Consider the following 19,364-nt stretch of genomic DNA (forward strand, 5'->3'; position numbering starts at 1 on the left):
TCTCTGTACATGGGATAAAAGAGTATTCGCCTATGCTCCCAGAGTGTGAATTTGTGCATCCACTGGATTTTCAGTAGGACAGAATAACTAACTCTGCTTTGAAGGAAGCAGATGAAGGACTTACTTAAACATAGTTTTCATACAGGTTGGAAAAACCTGGGGCAGCTCCTGTCTTGTGTTTTATCTTTTTATGAACTTTGCGTGTTTCCTATCTGAGAAATCTCCCGCACTTCTCCACAAACTCTCAGCAGTGGATCTATAACAAAGATTGCCCGAATAAAGTTTATTTAATTATGTAAGCATTAGCACAGCCAATCTGTAACACACTACAAAACTGTGTGTTTTGTAGAAGGAGCTGTTGCCTATTTGTTACCTATCTATCTGAGGAATAAGGAGTGATACCCAGTATAACATTAGCCGTGAATCTGTCTGGATTCCCAGGCCTACCCTGCCTTGTTTCAGCTCCAGACCTCACGTCTACCCAGTTGCATAGACACAACAGGGAACTAACTACCCACAGTGAACTATCATGCAAGTTGCCCTGCTCAGCTCCTGTAAATCTACTCCGAACCAGCACTCAGAACAACGGCATAGTCAGTTTTCAGCAGGGCAGAGGAAAACGTGGCATTTTTTGTGACTTACGTGATGAGTTCCTTTTTGAGATCTCTTGAATGGAGCTTGGGTTTAGGGCTTGGTATAGAGACATCTCCTGGATACTTCTTTTCCTCCATGTTTTCTGGAGAGCTCACTGGATCTTTCTGAAATATTAGATGAGAATGTGACAAAAGGTTTCTTTCTACAAGGCCTCCCATATATTCAACAAATAACTTGCTGTGGCAAGAGGACAATCTCTTGGAAAACATTACAAAAAAATTCTTAAGAAAAGATGGAGAGAGATGAAAGTTTAGAATTATTTCAGGATCTCATAGGTAGACTTTTAAAAACATTGAACTGTATATTTGTGAAAGTATTTCTGAAGGTGGATGCTGTTTTAAGCTGTACATAGGGAAAATTTAGGTTAGATTTATAAAATGGTGGTAAAGGACAAAGAAAAATACACAGAGAAAATAAAAGAAGTTGTTGAATATATAGAGCCAAACAAGACTTCAGCAAGTTTGTTCTTGTTTTTTTCTGTGCAATTGCATCACTGAGCTTTATATGCAGTTGAAGTGAGTACCACTGTACTGTGAATTTCAAAAGTACAATCATAAATTAAAAAAACCTATTGCACATAAAGACATGTAAATGCAAAGCTTTTTAGGTCTGTAGAATGGAATGATTTGTTATCTCATCCAAAGAGCAGAGTCTTGTTAAACTAAAAATCGTAAGAACAAAACCGCTTTGAAATTTTCTTAGTAGCAGGCTGCTAAGGGTAGTTCTTTATTTCTACTAGTTGTAGATTAAAATCATCACTGCTACAGTGCTGTTTGATGGATGGTATGGACCATGAGTATTCACTCCCTTGGGAAGGCATTTTGGAAATCTGGAGTCCTGGAAGGAAATTACATTTTTGTTTTCTGAAGAATCTTCTTTGATCACTTCAAAATAGATTGGTTTATACTTATACTTTGAAAATTAATGCCTTCAATTATTATTATTTTTATGAAGGGTAAGTATTTCCTTTCTGGAGGGATGCTCTGTGGATATTGTATCATTCAAGAATTCTCCAAAGCCCATAGCATGAATTATCAAATCTCTATTAATCCCTTCTGGGATTTGATGTTGGTTTGGGGACTCCATTCCAATACTCAAGTAGGTATCACCCAGAGATTAGTCTCTGTAGGAGCAGAAACTGCTGCCTGTGGTTGAGGGGAGAAGCTCCCAGATCCTGCTAAACTCATGGGGCTGGTGCCATAGATGCTCTGGGCTTGTGAAGCTTATGAACGTGCCAGGACAGAGGGACAGGGCTGTCTGCAGAGCTGTTAACACAGAGCTGAGGGCTGAGGAGAATCTGGACTGAAAATGGAGATTCTGCCTAACGGGACTTGTAAGCTCTGCGGGGGTGTTTCTTCTGATAAAGCTTCCATATGGTCCTCAATTCTGGCAGCTCATCTTTGCCTGTTTGGAGACTGGATCCTCAATATGACTTCCTTCTGCTTTCTGGTACTGGCTACCTACTGCCTACTGAAACTCACACTACACATACATATAGAAACCATGCCATATTCTTGCTGTATCAATTACTACCGGGTTTTGCAACCACATTTGTGGGGTTAGTTTGTTTGGGAATAAGCTCATCTGCTACAAATATAGAAGGCAAAAATACATATATTCAGTTTTTCTAAACACTTTCATAGTAATTATCAAGTAATTATTTTAAATAAAAAAAACTTGACATATTTCAGGCTTCTAAAGGAAAACTTCAGATAAGGAGTGATAGAGAAAATTAAAGACATGATAAATATTGTTAAAATGTTAATACAGAAATAATAAATAGTTGAAAGTCCTCCAAACATGGAAACTAAAATAATAAAAACCAAAAGTGGAAAAATGAATGCCAGCTTTGTTCAAGATTCAAGAAACCTCAAAGGCTGTTTTCCATCATTGAGTTAAATCTTCGTTCCAGCGGCATATGTGGGTGTTTTTTGCCACTGCAATCTGCAGAATGGGGATTTGAGTTCCTGACTCTCTCTGTCCATAAGTTCTGACCCGCCTTTCTTTTATACACACGACTGCAACTCTTACAGGGATGATCACCAGTGTAAGTCACTGTAAAATCAAAAGCTTCCAAAAGAAACAATAAAATGGTGACCCTCTGTTGCATCAAATGTCAAAATAACTTCAAAAAACACAGGTGAAGTGGTTTCCATTTAATGCAAAGGAGGTTGAAGAAGACTGGCTTATCAGTTTCTTCTCATCAGCTAACTCCAATAGGCTACATCTGTATCACTGAACCAATGCTTTTTTTCTAAAAAATTAGTGCATGCCTTGGCTGGGTCCTAACTATGCATCAAGACCAGACACACATCAGCCTCTTCCACTTCTTGTCAAAGGTCCAGCTGAGAGGAACCTGGAGTGGAGGGTGGTAGAAAGCCCACCCTGCAACCCCCTAGGATCCTGAACTGTGTGATGCACCTGCAGCAAACAAGAGTATCTGTAACTGTTCGTGCTGCAGGGTTTATTAATATTTTCATATATATAGCTTGTGTTCTTTATCTCAAATGAAAGATATCTCATGATCTTTTGCTGGTGATGGACCAGAAACTTGTGTATGTGAGTTATTCATCATGTCACTGTCTGATACCTGCTGCACAGAGAGGACTGATCGAGAATTGTGTATATCGAGGCTTTACAAAATACTACAGTGTTACAGTTTACAACTTCGTTTAACAATGTTTCACTGAATCATTTAGCAAAAATAAGATTACAAGTTGAAAGTTGACATGAGTACATCTACAGCCACCAGCATAGCTGATACCAGAGGCTTTAGAATTGCAGTATTTTTATTTTCTATCTTTGAAATAATTCATTTTTTTCAAGTCTTAACTGTGAATTTCCTTAATTGCCTTATTAAGATTTGTAATATTTTTAAACTAATAGCTATACACACACATACATACACGAACACCTATAATTTCATAGTAACTGCTCTTTTGAAAAAGAAAAAATCTAATAAGGACCCAAGTAGGAGCACAGTTTGTTTCCTAGTTAACATCCCTCAGTATATTTCCCAGGAATGAGGGAGACATATAGACCTTTAAACAGGTGATTTCTTCAGCATTGTCTTAGCACCCTGTGGAACACTTGGTATTATTCAAGCAGCTTGAAATCTTCAGGTGGGTAGAAGCTGCAAAAGGGAGACAGTGCAAAGGGAATGCAGGGAAAGGAATACCAGAACTCTGCCTTTCTAGGACCTTACATCAGTACATGTGGCCCAAAAGCGGCTGCATCTGTCTGAAACAAGTAGGTCAGACCTAAAGACCAAATATTTTTTGGTCCTCTGCACTTAGGACTGAGCATAGAGCATCGTGCCTTGGCTCGTGTGCTTCTCCAGAGATTTAGCTTTAGATGGAGAGATAATCCTTTGGGAAAATACCTTTAGCACTTCCTACTTTTTGGTCTGTTATGTGATGATCATCATAGCTAATCAAGTCCAACCGTATGTATAATTTTTCCTTTCTCATTTGAACGGATTTATAACTGAATGCTATTAAAATTCTGAAGAATTCCAGACTAAAAGGAAAATCAGAACCAGCCCAATCAATCCAAACACCACTATTTTCTGCAAAGAGCATGTGTGTATTCACGCATGCACACTACAGAAAGCAAGCAAGCAATGAAACTCCATTAATGTACAGATGGAAGTTTATATTGATTTCAGCAAAGACCAGAACATAATGGTAACATGAATAACAGATAATAGCATCTGGCACTTTTAACATTTTTAAGCCCTGAAATCTTTGGAGAACTGACAGTTGAACTAACTGACAGCTCTAGTTATTTCTCAGCGCTTTCCTTTTGGAGAGATTTTGAGCTTTTTCCAAATTCAGATATTTTTTTTTTAAGGGGGCATCTGGACAGGCTATTTCGCTGAGAGAGAGAGAGACAATATTTTCTGGAAATTACCACCAAAATTAAGCAACTGTTGTGCATATGAACCAGATAACAATGAATTAGAAATAGATATAATCAGTCATTTTCTTTGCATGAGAATAACTGCCAGTCTTCGAGTTACAAAACAGAGCCTCTGGCCCCGAGATCACTGAACGTGTCAACGCTCTCTGGGATTGCAAAAGCTCACAGCAGAGGTCTGGGGACAGATCCTTGGTTAGGGACAAACTGCACAGTGGCAAAGCACCGCGTGCAAGGGTCAAGAGTGCCCGAGCACAGACCTTTACGTCCTGTCGGGTAGTCTGCTGATGCTTCCAGCTCCCTGGGGCAGTAAGGGAGAGGGAAATAGCCAGCCACTCATCGCGGCCTTCCAAAAGTGGAGCAGGGACTGGGGGGGACGCGGAGGTGCTCCTGCCATAGCTGTTGCTGAGCTGCGGTGGCAGCAGGGAGGAGGAGCAGCAGGACAGGCCCCCTGCCAAGTCTGCGACACCGATTGATCCCCTGCAGCAAGGCGGTTCTCTCGAAGCTGGATGTGCTTGATCATTATGCGGCAGGAATGGGGAAGAGCCTGAGCCCTCAGCCTACTGCCTCGTGTCAAACCCACTCCAAAACCCTGATACAGGGATCATGGTCTCATTGCTGAGGTAAGGAGCATCGTCAGCCCCACAGAGATGACCCCAAAGTGCTCTTCAAGACAACCCAGCCTCCAAGAAATGATCCACCACGGTGCAAACTCTCTCAGTGGTCTCATTATGACAGGTCTTTACTCAGTGCTGACGGATTTTTTTTCTTCACATGGCTGAATTATCTTTTATGTCCAGGTATTTTTGGAATTGGAGGCCTGGATCCCCTAACGTCAGTCCTAAGTAGATTTACCTCTGTCTGTGTCTTCTTGAAGAGCCAGTTTTGATATTTGAACAAAAGATAATTTCCTAATAAATATAATGTTCAATTTCTATTATTCCATATATAACACCAAATAGGGAGTAAATGTATTTGAAGCTGAATAAAAACTCCAAATTGGGACATCTTTTATTCTGCTTCAGAAAGCCATCACTCAGGCTTGTCTATATTAATTATCAAGGTTTTATCTAATTAGCCTTTAAAGGTGCTGATGGTCCCTTCCCGATTTAAGAAAAATGCAAGCAATCCATATTCTGACACCCAGGCTTAAGAGAAAAAATAAAACCAAACTTGTCAACAAAATAGAAGAATAGGAAAGAAAGACAAAGAAAGGACACTACGCTGCCATCTTGCCAAGATAGGATAAACCGACATGAAAGAACAAAACAGAAACAAAACCAAAATCAAGACAATTATCAGCTTGGAAGTGGCAGTCTAGGAGATTAGCCATAAAAGTGGGAAAGTTACTAAATAAAAATATTTGCTGAAATTTTAATTGCTCATCTTTGTTCTTGCAACTGCATTTTCTGGTTTGGGCTCTTATATTCCCAGGACAGGTTGAAAAGGGAAGACATCTCTATAAACTTCTCTAGTTTTTCTGTGCTGTTTCCTTATGGGATAAAAAATATCACAAATGGTGGAAATTATGTACATATCCTCGTGTGCTACTTATTGTAACTAAAACCTTCAGGAATTCCTAACAATTTTATATTTCTGAATTTGTGCTCTCAGACTGACTTCTGGACTATTGGACTCACTTGTGAGATCTAAGACTCACTGGCAGAGATTTCTTGAAGTACGTTAAGCGTAAAATAAAAAGTTTTCCACTGATAGACTATTGCAGGCAAGAATCTAAGCATGTGTTTAAATGCTTAGATAATGAGTTAGTTAGAATCCTAAGGAGTTGGTGTGGAAAAATTACTTTTTGTTTCAGCATGAAAAAGTATCTTGCTTTGATTTTGGTGTTTTTTGTTTTGTTTTTTTGTTGTTGGTGGTTTTTGTTTCTTTTTTTTTTTTTTCCCCCAGGTGATCCCTAGGTCATTTGTGTGTATGTGCTATAGGACTGAGCCATTAGGGACTGTCGTGGTTTAACCCCAGCCAGCAACTAAGCACCACGCAGCAGCTCGCTCACTCCCCCCACCCAGTGGGATGGGGGAGAAAATCGGGTAAAGAAGCAAAACCTGTGGGTTGAGATAAGAACAGTTTAATAGAACAGAAAAGAAGAAACTACTAATGATAATGATAACACTAATAAAATGACAACAGCAATAATAAAAGGATTGGAATGTACAAATGATGTGCAGGGCAATTGCTCACCACCTGCCGATTGACAGCCAGCTAGTCCCTGAGCGGCGATTCCCCGTGCCCACTCCCCAGTTCCTATATTAGATGGGACGTCCCATGGTATGGAATACACCGTTGGCCAGTTTGGGTCAGGTGCCCTGGCTGTGTCCTGTGCCAGCTTCTGGTGCCCCTCCAGCTTTCTCACTGGCTGGGCATGAGAAGCTGAAAAATCCTTGACTCAGTCTAAACACTACTGAGCAACAACTGAAAACATCAGTGTGTTATCAACATTCTTCTCATACTGAACTCAAAACATAGCACTGTACCAGCTACTAGGAAGACAGTCAACTCTATCCCAGTTGAAACCAGGAGAGAACAAAATTTAAAAAGCAGTCTCTAGTGGTGGAGACCTTTGATTTCCTTATCTGAGACTTATAGGCATTTACAAATAGGCTCTGAGAGCAAGATTTTTCAAAGTGAGTAGTGTTTTTTTTATGCCACATCTGAGAGGGCATTAAAACCAGTTCAACATTCACAAACCTCTACCTGTGGAAATGGATTCCCTTTAAACTGCATTGGACTAATTGTCCCAAAGACCATCAGACAGCCACTCATCCAAGGGAAAAAGTCACTCAGGAAGTGAAAAACTACCTCTTTTTCTTCTTCTTTCCTTCCATGGGTCTTGCTGTAGTTGATTGGTGTATCCCAGCCTTCCTGTTCACAAAGAGCCTGGTAGAAGGCTGCATTTACCAGGATGCTGCTTGTTTTGAAAGGAGAAGAGGAAGGAGTGGGAAGTGCTGTGCTGGAAGAAGTGAGAGGCATAACTTTGTCTTGGCTTCGGTTCTTTTTCATGCTCAAATCCAGAGTGCCATTTTCATCCACTTCTATCTCAGCTCCCTGACATGCAACAGGAAACAGACATGTTTAGATATGGACATGGTGAGGCTGCAACATAACCATGTGGTGCTTTTAAAGGATAAATATAAATGCACGCTTTTATTTAAATTTATCTGAATCTAAACCCAGCTTTTCGATTTATATCAGTTAATGTCCAACTCTTAGGCAGACTTAAGAGTAGCCTCAGTAATAGTATCCCTGCATCTCAGCTTAAACATAGTAAGTAGAATTTAAATAAGAGGCCTCTAAACCATAACCTATACACTCTAAATCTAGTTTTATTTAAAAAAAGTTTAGCTTTAAATCTTCTTGATCTTTTCACTCTTACAGAGAACTATGACCCCAATTCACAGTTAAAAGCATTAATGCATTGTTTAGGTCATCAACAGCATTACTATTACATATCCTCCCTTCCCCCCACACCCCAGAAATATTACAACATCTGCATCATGGGGGAGAGAAGGAGGGGGGAAGAAATATGCCTAAAAGTAGCACAGTAGGAGAAATTTGCACTAGGGTTTTGTAGATCACTCAACATATTGCCTTAATCATATTTTGACTAGGCCACTAAGGCGCAGGTCTGCACTGAGACCACTAGACTGGGAGCCACTGGAGGATCTTTTAGGAGGTTGTCCCTGATGGAGACCTTCAGCATGAGTTACCAAAGCCTTTGCTACCTGGGAAGTACACAAAGAGCAGCCTCTGACTGCAGGGGGGTGTACAGTTTGGGGAGAGAGCCAACTTCTCTTTCCAGGCTGCTCTCAGAGCAGCTTCTGCTCACAGGAAGGGGCAAGTGTTGCTCAGCTGTACAAGAAGAAGAAGAAGGAGGAGGGAAGGAAAGCTCACTGTTCTGCCTTGCCCTGTCTGACCACAGAAAAAGAGTACAAACTCCTCTTCTTGGAATGACAAAAAGCTCCTGAAAGTGCAACTTACTAATGGAAGCAACAAAAAATTTCCCTTCATGCTCAATATGCAACACTGCATATTGACATATTGTGTATATAGGGATGAGTATAAGACTAGTCCTTGCTATTGACAGCAATTACTAAAGTCAAGTAGGGGAAGAGGTAAAAGAGGTGGCTTCTGGAGGAGCACTTGGTCATCTAGTTCTGTGTGTTGCCTGAATAAGGTAGAAAACATTCAAAGACATCTACGCATGTAGAATGCTGTAATTAACACTGCTCTATGTCTTCCTGTTATTGTAATCACTACAATTTTGTATTTGCATCACCACAAAGCTCAGATACCACTTGGAAATTTAGGGCTAGATATGTTAGGTGCTGTATAACTATAGGAGACAGTTGTATAAACCCAGATTGAGACTTCCTACCTTGAGTAATATAAAAGTAAACCCATAGTGTAGGTGAATCATCTAGACATCCTGTTGTAAATGGAAAAGAGACAGGTATGTCCAGGGGCAAGTTTTTCCATCTTTCTTGGACCTCTTCCTTAGGAAGAGATGAGACACTGGCAGAAAGGGTCCCTTTTTCTTTCTTCCTATTAGCTATTGTTAATGATTAGTCAACCATTTAATGGTTAAAGATAGGCCATTGAAACTTATCTTTGCTTGAGAGTCTTAAAACAGTTGTGGTGAAACAGGGCATTCTTCCCCTGTGCTGAAAGTGTGACAAAGCCACCCTGGTTGGACTGCAGGCACAAGCTTCCTTCATGCAGCCGTATCTTCTACCACTGCCAGTGGTGACTCATTTAAAGGTAAAATTTGTCTGATGAAAACTTTTTAATCAGAAGGAAAATGTTGGTAGAAGATGAAAATTTAGGGCCCAGCAATCTCTCCTCAGTCAGACAGTCTGACTCCATTTTGTATTCATGGGCCTAAGACAGATGCCCACCTAGACCAAACCACTACCAAGCCATCTGCTTGCCTCCGGTTCAGAAACTCAGGCGCCTCTTATGTTTGCTTCTCCTGCATAGCAAAGTTCTCATTTTCAATCACACAGCTTAAAGAGAGAGATGTTTTATTATATTTATGGGAAGTAAATACACTTCTAATATGTTCATACTAAGACGCTTTGGTTATATCTTTCTGCCCCTTTTTAGTAAATAGTTTAATCTCCTGTGATAGTTTTAAGCCCTGAATTTGACAGTGCAGCTTATCCTGGATAATAACTTAGTAACCACAACATCTTATGCCATCTGTATAATATCAAATACATTTTTATACCAGCATTAATAAACCTTAGTTACAAAAATCCAAGATATTAACTATATCAGTGCCAAGTGCACACTCCAGGATCTGACAATATAGCTCTGCCACGATCGCCCCAGTGTTTTTTGGCTTCATAGTTGATATGTAACTATAGCAATGAAACAGAGCTACAGTAATCAAGTTTAATGACCAATGTAAAGTAAAATGCTAAATATTGTAGTTGCTGACATTTTTCATAATAAAAAAACTTGGGTTAAGTCTGCACAACCAACATTCACATAAAATTCCAGACCTCTGTGACAGATGGCTTAGGAAAGGAAGCCATGTGACTGGGCTGCAGTAGTTTTATAGTGCAAAACCCATAAATAGTGCAGATTCTCTGTCACTGACAAAATATCAACTACTCAGAAGGCAACAGCAACAACAAAAAGGAATAAAATCAATCAAGCTCCCCTCCTCGATGAAACTGTACGTAGAAAAATATCAGGAAATGTATTGTCTCTGAGAAACAGATACCATTAGCCACAACAAGGAGCTCTGGCTGATAAGCAGATCATTTACTAACATGGACATTTAAACCTTCCTCAGCAGTTCCCTGAAATTCACGTAGAAGTTGAGTTGTCCAACATGCACCTAATTCTGCTCAGGGAAGGCTGGGTTGTGTGTTTGTGAAGTAGCGTACAGATGGGGTTTAAGTGAGCTCACAGATGCACACAACAATTAAATATAGTCATGGAAAAAATATCCCCTTTTGCCCATCACAGGATGGATCACACGTTTACAGCATGGCTTTTTATTCAGAATGGTATAAAAGAGCTATCACTTTGCTGCCTTCATAGCAAACTCCAAATGGCAGAGCAAAAAGAGAGGCTAGTCAGAGGTACTGCTCCAGTTTTCATTCCTACTCTCATCCCACCCTCCTCTCAATATGTCTCCTTTGCTTGTTTTACCACGTTTATTTTTACATTAATTTTAAAATGGAACTAAAAAGACAAAAATGGCAAATGGCAAAAAAATGCTAGAGCAGTGCTATGACATGCTGACAGAAAATGGCACTTACTATGCTTAGCTCAGACTTGTAAAGGCTGTGTTCTCCTCAGTGAAGGCAAGATCTTATTACTGTCAACTCTAGTGCATGTGTGAACAGGCCTATATTTATCCATTTATCATGACATATTTAAAATAGCTACCAAAACAATGTCAACTGTTCTGATTCTTCCTTGAAAATGTAAGCAAAGTAAAGATTAAAATGTATCTTATTATTTCCTAACTTATATTAGTTTGCAGCTGTGTAAACCATTGGAGCTTGATTTTGATCTTATTTACATTTACATTTACATTTACACTGGTGTAAACCAGGAAATAATCCACTGAAGCAATGAAGAAAAAATCAATGAGGGTGAGACCATACACATGGTAATTAAATTCAGGTTACTCCTTATCTAATCCCGCATCAGTGACAGTGTAATCACCCCCACAGATTTTGCAAGCAGCTGGAAAAAGAATTCCAGAACAAAAAAATGAGTAAAAAATGACTGAAGCATATTTTCGTTATTCCAGGATCTATTCAGTGAAAAGATAAGGTTCAAGTAGTACTCTACTATGAATAACTATCTAAAATGAAGGCTGATATAAATATGTAAACAAAAATATGGTCTCTATCCTCTTCAAGTGCTTTGTACTTTAAAGTTAAGCTTTTTCAGCCTCCTTTATTTTATGACATCAATATTACAGAATATTTTCTAGTACATTATTAAATCTTGTCCTTAGAACTGAACTACATCAGCTAGGACAACAACGGATGTTGTTTTAACGGATGTTGGTTTTTTGTGATAAATTACTCCTGCATTTTTTCATATGCTTTTGGTCCATCTGATCACTCACAACATTTAATACTCTGCAGTGTGTCTCCAGTAATGATTACAAGTTAAGCTTTATCTCATCACTGGATCAGAAAGAGTGAATTATTGTGTCTGCATGAATCTTATTTCAAACCTGTGACCTTAGGGAGATTGTATCATTACATATAAGGGGTTTTATGTATTCTTCCGTTGGCATCAGCCGTACAACTTAATACTAAGTCCAGAGAAACAACATTATCAATGATTTTGAATTCCCACTAGCAGTTCAGTCTAGTTTGGAAAACTCAAAAAAGCAGCTCAGTTCTTGAATTGGGAGTAACTCTGAGACTAGTATCTTGCCATGTGTATGAATACTATTCTTAATGCAACTCCATCCAAAAGAGTATAATCTTTTCTATTCTCAGCCAATAAAAATACATGTGCCTGGTCCTCAATTCTTCAGACTTAAATTTAAGCAATTGAGTTCTTCTGCAGCAAATTAAAATACTAATTTGGGTCAAAATAAGAAAACTTGTAACTGCCCAGTAACATCTGAGACAAAAAATGAAGTCACAATTTCAGCCCAGAGCAATTCACAAATTAAAAAAAACCAGCCAAGAATGTACTCAAAGACCAATATGCACAGCAGTATAACAGGATGGTACCTAGTGATATTCTTGGCTGATTTTTCATCCTGTATTTAGGCTTTAAGGTACTTGGAGTAAAGGACTGCCTGAGAAACGTGCTGAGTACTAACTACATTGTTGAAATAATTGATGTAATTATCACCATCATCAATATCCAAGAATGGAGAGATGACATAATTTTGTTCAAAAACAGAATTTGAACTTTAAACATTTTTAGCAAGTGTCATTTTTTTGTTTTATTTCAAGGCATAGTGCGCATATGCCATTTTGTCTAAACAGGTGGGAAAAACACCAAAACAGTCAACAAAATGTTTGGCAAGCAGTAGTGATGTGGATACAGATAAACTGTATTGCTTAGAGCTACCTCTGTGAGACGTGAATGTGGTGAGGGCTTTAAACAGGGAAGATCCCTGGATGTTATGATGATGTAGACTCTTGCACTGTCCTAAAAACTGCAGGCTAAGCCTTCTAGGGGAGTCATTCTGTTGACTTCAATGGGAGTTGAATGAAGCTACACAAACTGCAAATCAAAGGCAACCAGGAGACTGGTTTGGGGTACTGACCGCATGAGAATTGGCTGATCAGGATTATATTCAGGGGAACAGGTCACTACAGTTCCAGGTGGAGGCTGAATGGCTCAGGCTATGTAACATGAATGTGGTATTAATTATTTTTAAAAACAGTGTCATCAAGGTATCTGATGATCTTAATAATTTGTATGCAGCTGATAGGTAATTCATAGAGAAAGGTTAGGATCTACTTTAGTGATTATTTCAGAATAAATTTATTCTTTAAATTGCTTAATTTATAAATACATACTTTTAACCTTGAGATATTTGGCAGATCACCTTTGTACATTAGATCTCTTTGGAAGTTTTGCTTACCAATGGTACTGTTAATGTGTGTTCTGATTTCTCCACCCTCGCTACCTTTGTCTTTCTTTTTTTGGCTTAGACTCCCCCTTTTGAACGGATATGTAGAGAATGTGACATATATATTTGAAAATCCATTAAATTAATGAAATTTGTGCTGTAAAAACCATTTACTTTTGCATTCAAGTGTTACCTATATTTTCAGAAAAGCAGTGAATATTCAAGGTAAAACATCCAACCCTTACTAAAAAATTGACAACACTCTGGAGGTCAAGAAATAAAATTTGAGAGACAGAAATAAAAAAAAAATACTTTGGGAATACACGTGCTAAAAAATGTTCTGGTGTTTTCCCCACCTGTTTAAGGAAGGTGACATATACATGCCTTGAGTGACTACAAGAAATTGATACTTGCTTGAAATGTTTGAAGTTCAAGTTCTGCTTTTACAACTTAGAAGCGCAATATTTTTACAGCTCTGACAATTGTGTAACTTGCAGAGGATTTCCTGCAAGTCCAGGAAAACCTCTGCAGTCCCACATGTCTTTGCTTTACCACCACACTGCCTCCAATTTGCAAATGTCGCAGTGGCTTGGATTGCTGGGAGGCTGCCTGATGCTCATATAAGAGCAAACACCTTTACAAGTCAGGAGCTTTGATCTGCTAAAGTATGGATGATGCTAATCAGGTTTTCTTTGGCAAAGGAACAAAGAAACATGACAAGGGGCAGGGCTGAGAGGTCTGATACTATGGGGCTCTGAACACAGCCACCCCACACAGGTATTTTCAGACCTGGAGAATGTGTGTGATATCAAGAGTAGAAAAAGGAAATCATTAATTCTGTAGTCACCTGTTGATGCCACATTATCTAAGTCCAAACACTAATAAAGTTTCAAGATATGTTTTTTATCATCTAAAAATTTATAAGGTATTCTACCAGTTAAATATTTACCTTTGCAGCCAATACTAGCCACAAAACAATTCAGATACATTGATAAATAGATAGTAGTCTCTTTAAAAATGACCTTATTGTTTGCTTCATATTTTAAAATAGGAAAGCATCTTCATTGAAGAGAGTCTGGCGATTTATTTCCATGATTTTTTGTTTGAATCCTGTATGACAAAAGTAATAAATAGCCAAAACCAAATAAAAATGGGTTTTGCGTGGTTTTGGCCATCAGATCTGTTTGGGGCTTACTTGCCTATGTTCTGGCCAGAAGCTAATTCTGATTCTTCTGTCAGATGTTTTGTAGCAGTATGCCCTCCAGAAAGTCTGGCAAAAGTGAAGGCAGGCAGATAGCAAGGTATGCAGGTGATTTTCTTTTAGGCTGGATTCCTGGCTGTGAAAAAGGAGTAAGCTATGTGCCCCAAGTGTCTCTCCATATCGTTACTATTATGTTCACTTCCATTCAAATGTTCCCCATGATTTGGCAACTGTGAAGCAGGTATGGAGGAGAAAATCTTTGGGTTATGCCTGGTCCCTTTACTGCTCTTCTCTGGCAAGAAGGTCTATTGCTGAGGTCAGCCAAAGGCTGTGGCAGCAATTTAATCCAGCCATTGGCATCAGTTTCCATTTCCCTGCCGGAAGAAGTCTCTATTAAAGACCGGTGGAAGGAGCTTTCTGCAGCAGATATCAGGGGTGGATCTGTCGTCTGGGAAAGGTTCTGTGAGCAATCTTTGGGGGACATAAAGTCTGAGTTACAGGAGATGCATGTGGACACACTCTAAAAAGTCTACCCTGTGGCATCTCCCAACATCAGTTCCAAGATCCAAGACTTCACAAATAGAAATAAAAGGCAGCAAAGTAGGGGATACCACTGTGCAAGGGCACAAGGCTTGGAATACCTAACAAGGTGTTGTACTGGTGATAAAATTAATGGTTCCACTCAAGGAATAATAGCTAACCCCTTAGCGATGGTGAATGAAGGCCCAACAAAATTGTAGACCAACAGCTGTGGAAGCCACCTCTAGCCAGACTGAGCCTGGTGCTAAAATAGACAAGGTAGAGTGACACTGACTTGCAGAGAAATAGGTCATCTGTCTTTTGGAGCACACAACATGACTCAGAGTCCCACAGCAGAAACACACCTACTACCCTGTGTTTTGATAAATACACCTCTCTTCATTTCCCAGTGATTTCTTCTCAAGTTCTTGTAATGGCACCCTTTCATCTACACAGAGGTTTCAAAAGTTGCATTGCAGTGGATCATGTGTGACTTTAATAGAAATAATAAACAACAGTGCTCCCACAACCACGGTCATCAGAAGAAAATCTTGTCTATTTTCATCAGCAGTATACTACTATGTAATGGCACAGAAAATAAGGCTTATAGCTCACACAGTACCATTTGTAAATCATAAAGATCCATGAGGAAATGCAGAGCAGAAACCAAAACATGAAAGCCACACAAACATCTACGATATTAGGCAGCTTTCCATTATGACAGACTTGCCCAAATTATCTATCTCCAAACGCTGTGGGCCTGATTCTCCTCTCTTGCCAGCAGAAAGGAGAATTTTACCAAAGTCAGTTGTTATTTCCCTCCCTGCACCTTGTCAAACTGTCATGAGCTCCAAACACAACAAACTCAATAGGTGTAGTTCTGTTCCATTGCTAGCAAAATATCACCTTGATTAATCACATGATTTTTATTTTTTTTTTAAATCAGCTTCCAAAATGATCGCTCATGGCAGGTTTCAGAGGGAGGAAAATTCCCTCTTTAAACAGATCTAGCTCATTATCCACTACAGATTGTTGCTGGATTTCAAAGAACCTTCTTTCTTCTTCCCACAAAACTCCCCCCTTGTATTTAGGGCTCAATTATGAAAAGAAGTAACAACATAATTCCTGCTATTTATTTATTTTTATCAGAACTGGTCACTACATTACTGATTTTTCCTCTGCCTCTCTTCAAAAGAGCATGCAAACAGAAGCCTCCTTTTTGGGGATTTAATGCAGTCACTAACATGAAAGACAGTTTATTCGCACAGTTCAGTAGCTAGCACACCCTCCAGGTTCTTGGACTACCCTACCTTGGCAGACAGACTCTGTGGTTTGTTGGAGAGGATCTCTGCTGCTTCCCTGCAGCGGGTGGAAAGGTTCAGGATAGCAGCAGCTGCTGCTATGTGGGTGTCTTCACTACATTGACCGTAGCTATAAGAGTTGGCATGGCAAGGGCTCTGTGTGTGGGCGCTAGCACTAGGCAGTCGATTAGAAAATTTCACTGGATTTGAAAAATGCTTTGCTGTTGAAGAGAGATTTGATTAGCAATTGCATGTATGAGATTTTTTCCCATTAAATAGTTTTGTTTCTCAGACTACAGTTTCATACATTAAAATATTCAAAGCATACATTTAAAACAATCCATTTCCTATTGGCATAAGGGTTTGCTGTAAAAATGGCTTCAGAAACAAAATAATTTAATTTTTACCTGACAAATACACACCTTTCAACAAAGTATCTGAGACTTTTACTCAGATTTTACTCATTCTTTACTTTAGCATTAAAAGCAATGATGTCCAAGGAAAGACTGAACAAGCATTAACTGTGTTGTCTGTTGTGACCTGACAAAACTGGTGGGCAAATGCAATTGTAAATGTATCCTTATAAAGGCTTCTTCTTGGTGCTCTATTGTGTAAAAAACCAACAGTGACTTGTCCAGTCTTAGCTAAAACAACACTGCTTACCCTACTTAGATGAGTAAGTCTGTTACTTAAGCAGCTTTGCTTATGTGAGTAAGGAGAACAAGACCAGACTCTTGAATGAACCAGAATAATCAGATAAGAACATTACCTGTAAGGAATACTTAGTCCCAATTTTGTGGACATTTTTATAAATTTAAGTCTACCCTTTAATCAATTAAAAAAAAAAATTACAATGAACATTCAGAATAAAACTGATTTTGGCTCACTGGCTTATGTTGGCTATCATCGGAATAATACACAGATTTATTAGGCACAAAGAGGTCAGTTGAGAATGAAAAACTAACAGGTGAACAGAAAAGCACTTTCACAGACAAAAATGGTGTGTGTGGTTCTTTGTTTTCTGCTCCATCAGCAGCGCTTACTCTTAGATAGAAAGAACTCTGCTCTCTGTTTTGGCTTTGGGAGCTTGAGATGTCATTAACTGTTGCAGGAAAAACACAGCACTGATTTCAGCTCTTAGGAAGCAATAATCACTTCTTTTATCTGTAGCTCTCACAGTGTCCTACCAAGATAAACTAAGCAAAATCCAATTTCTCAGCCTACACCCAGATACACCAAGAACATTTCTTCATATGGCCATCTGCTCACTCCATAAAGATCTGAGCCCCAAGGCTCTGGATCCCTTTGGATGTAGAGCTTTGGCTGAGTGCATTTTAATGCTAAGACCTACACAAGACATTGAAGAACTCATCTTTCCTCAAACTTGGGATGCTCTAAGAGAAATGCTTGTTTGCATGCACTGACTGTAGCTGAATGCCATATTTGGTTTTTCTATGTACTGGGTGCATCTCAGTAGAGCAATACATAAAAGCCTCCTGATTCAGTTCTCCCTTTCTCCAGTGCAAATGAAAAAGGATTCATCTACCCTGCTGTAAAACTGTAGCACAAGCACAAGGGTCTACATTTTTAGCAGTTACTACAACTAACTTCAAATTCTATTTAAAGAGCAAAAAAGTGCATTTTCCATTACCCACCCTAAAAGAAAAAAAAAAAAGGCAGGCTATGAAGGGTGCATGTTTTGTTAACAAATCAAGTTTATATGTGCAGAATCCACACAGCACTAATGATGGGCTTTTGGCTAGCTATATTTACATAGGATGCTGAACCAGTCACTACATCATCAGCTTCTTATTGACAACTTTTGTATATCTGCATAGTTAAAGCACTCACCTGCTCTTTTACTTTCACCTTTCCATTAAAATAATAGCTGCACACTGCAATCTTTGCAAGAACAACAGGCTGTAAACTTCAGCCCTGATATACTTTATACATAAATTGCATATGTATGCATTTGCATTTGTATAAAAACACTTCAATCATTTTTTCCTTGAAATGAACCTGTGAAATAGACATACATCTGTGCAAAGAGACAGCTAATAGGGAATATTCAATTTTACAAACAAAATTGGAAAATCTGCCACCCAAGAAGCTGGCAATACACATATTTGCTTTCATTTGAACAAGCCTATTTTCCAGGCCAGATAAATATCTACTTTTCATTTGCAATTTTAAATAAGATATTTTTATATGTACACAAACACATAGATATCTACAAACTTATATATGTGTGTATGTGTGTACTCAGACACATACACAAATACATACATAAATATACAAATTTTATAAATATATAAACCATATATAATATTGTATAGTATTTGAAGTATATTATAATAATTATATATGTATATATACATATGTAAAATTTTCTGCTTTTCTGTTCACCTTACTATGAATGTTCACCTTTGTTGGGATAAAAGGGATGCAATTTGTTTTCCTTTATTAAATCTTTTGTCATGAACAAAAGAAACACCAACTAAAGAGCTTTGTGTCACATTGTTTTGGATCTACTTTCTTCTGAACCCAATATGGTGCAGCAAAACCCTTTTTTTCCATTTCCCTCATGGCAACAGACTAATTTGTTTCTTTGAACTAAAGAGTATTTTTTAATGGTCAATACAATGACAGAATCTTGCTGAAGTTTCCCATGCAAATTGTGAAGAGCATCTGCAATAAATAATCGGTGTTTGCCCTCTGGTACCTCATTTGTACAGAGTAGTACCTCAGCAAAACTGTAAGTGATGTAAGCAGAATAATCTTGATAACAATTTGATGCATTTCATATGTCTGCACTAAAAGTATGATGTAGTACAGATATATGAGATATCAAAACTAATTCAATCCAGGCCTGAAAGTAATACAGCTGAGGCACATGGTCATCTAGGACAAATAATACCTGTATGGATGATTCTAAAATGCATCTGAAATGCCTTTAAAGCCTAACTTGGATTTCTTTGTACCACAATTCAATTATGTCTTGTGCAGACATGTTCCATGGGACTTCTTGTGACAGCATCCTGTCACATAAAGATATCACAATTTAGCCAAGGAAGAAGGTAACAGATAAGATATAAAACATTCCTTTTTACTCTTCTCTTCACCTGATAATTGCTTTCAAAACAACATCAAAAAAGTAAACCTTATAGTGATGATATTTAGC

General features: G+C 38.6%; 1 protein-coding gene across 6 annotated transcripts in view; it reads right to left on the reverse strand.

Annotated features, from left to right (window-relative positions):
• ST18 (ST18 C2H2C-type zinc finger transcription factor) overlaps nt 1-19,364 on the reverse strand; it is a 170,914-nt gene that overhangs the window by 17,006 nt on the left and 134,544 nt on the right. For 4 of the 6 annotated variants that reach the window (XM_075024312.1, XM_075024313.1, XM_075024315.1 and 1 more), the window contains 3 exons: nt 16,193-16,404; nt 7,390-7,635; nt 643-758 (listed from right to left, as the gene is read on the reverse strand). In XM_075024312.1, the coding sequence (XP_074880413.1) occupies nt 643-758; nt 7,390-7,635; nt 16,193-16,404 (574 nt within the window). The remainder of the gene's footprint in view (nt 1-642; nt 759-7,389; nt 7,636-16,192; nt 16,405-19,364) is intronic. The other 2 variants (XM_075024318.1, XM_075024316.1) reach the window with 1 other exon arrangement.

Source organism: Buteo buteo, chromosome 3, assembly GCF_964188355.1.
Source record: "Buteo buteo chromosome 3, bButBut1.hap1.1, whole genome shotgun sequence".
NCBI lineage: Eukaryota > Metazoa > Chordata > Aves > Accipitriformes > Accipitridae > Buteo > Buteo buteo.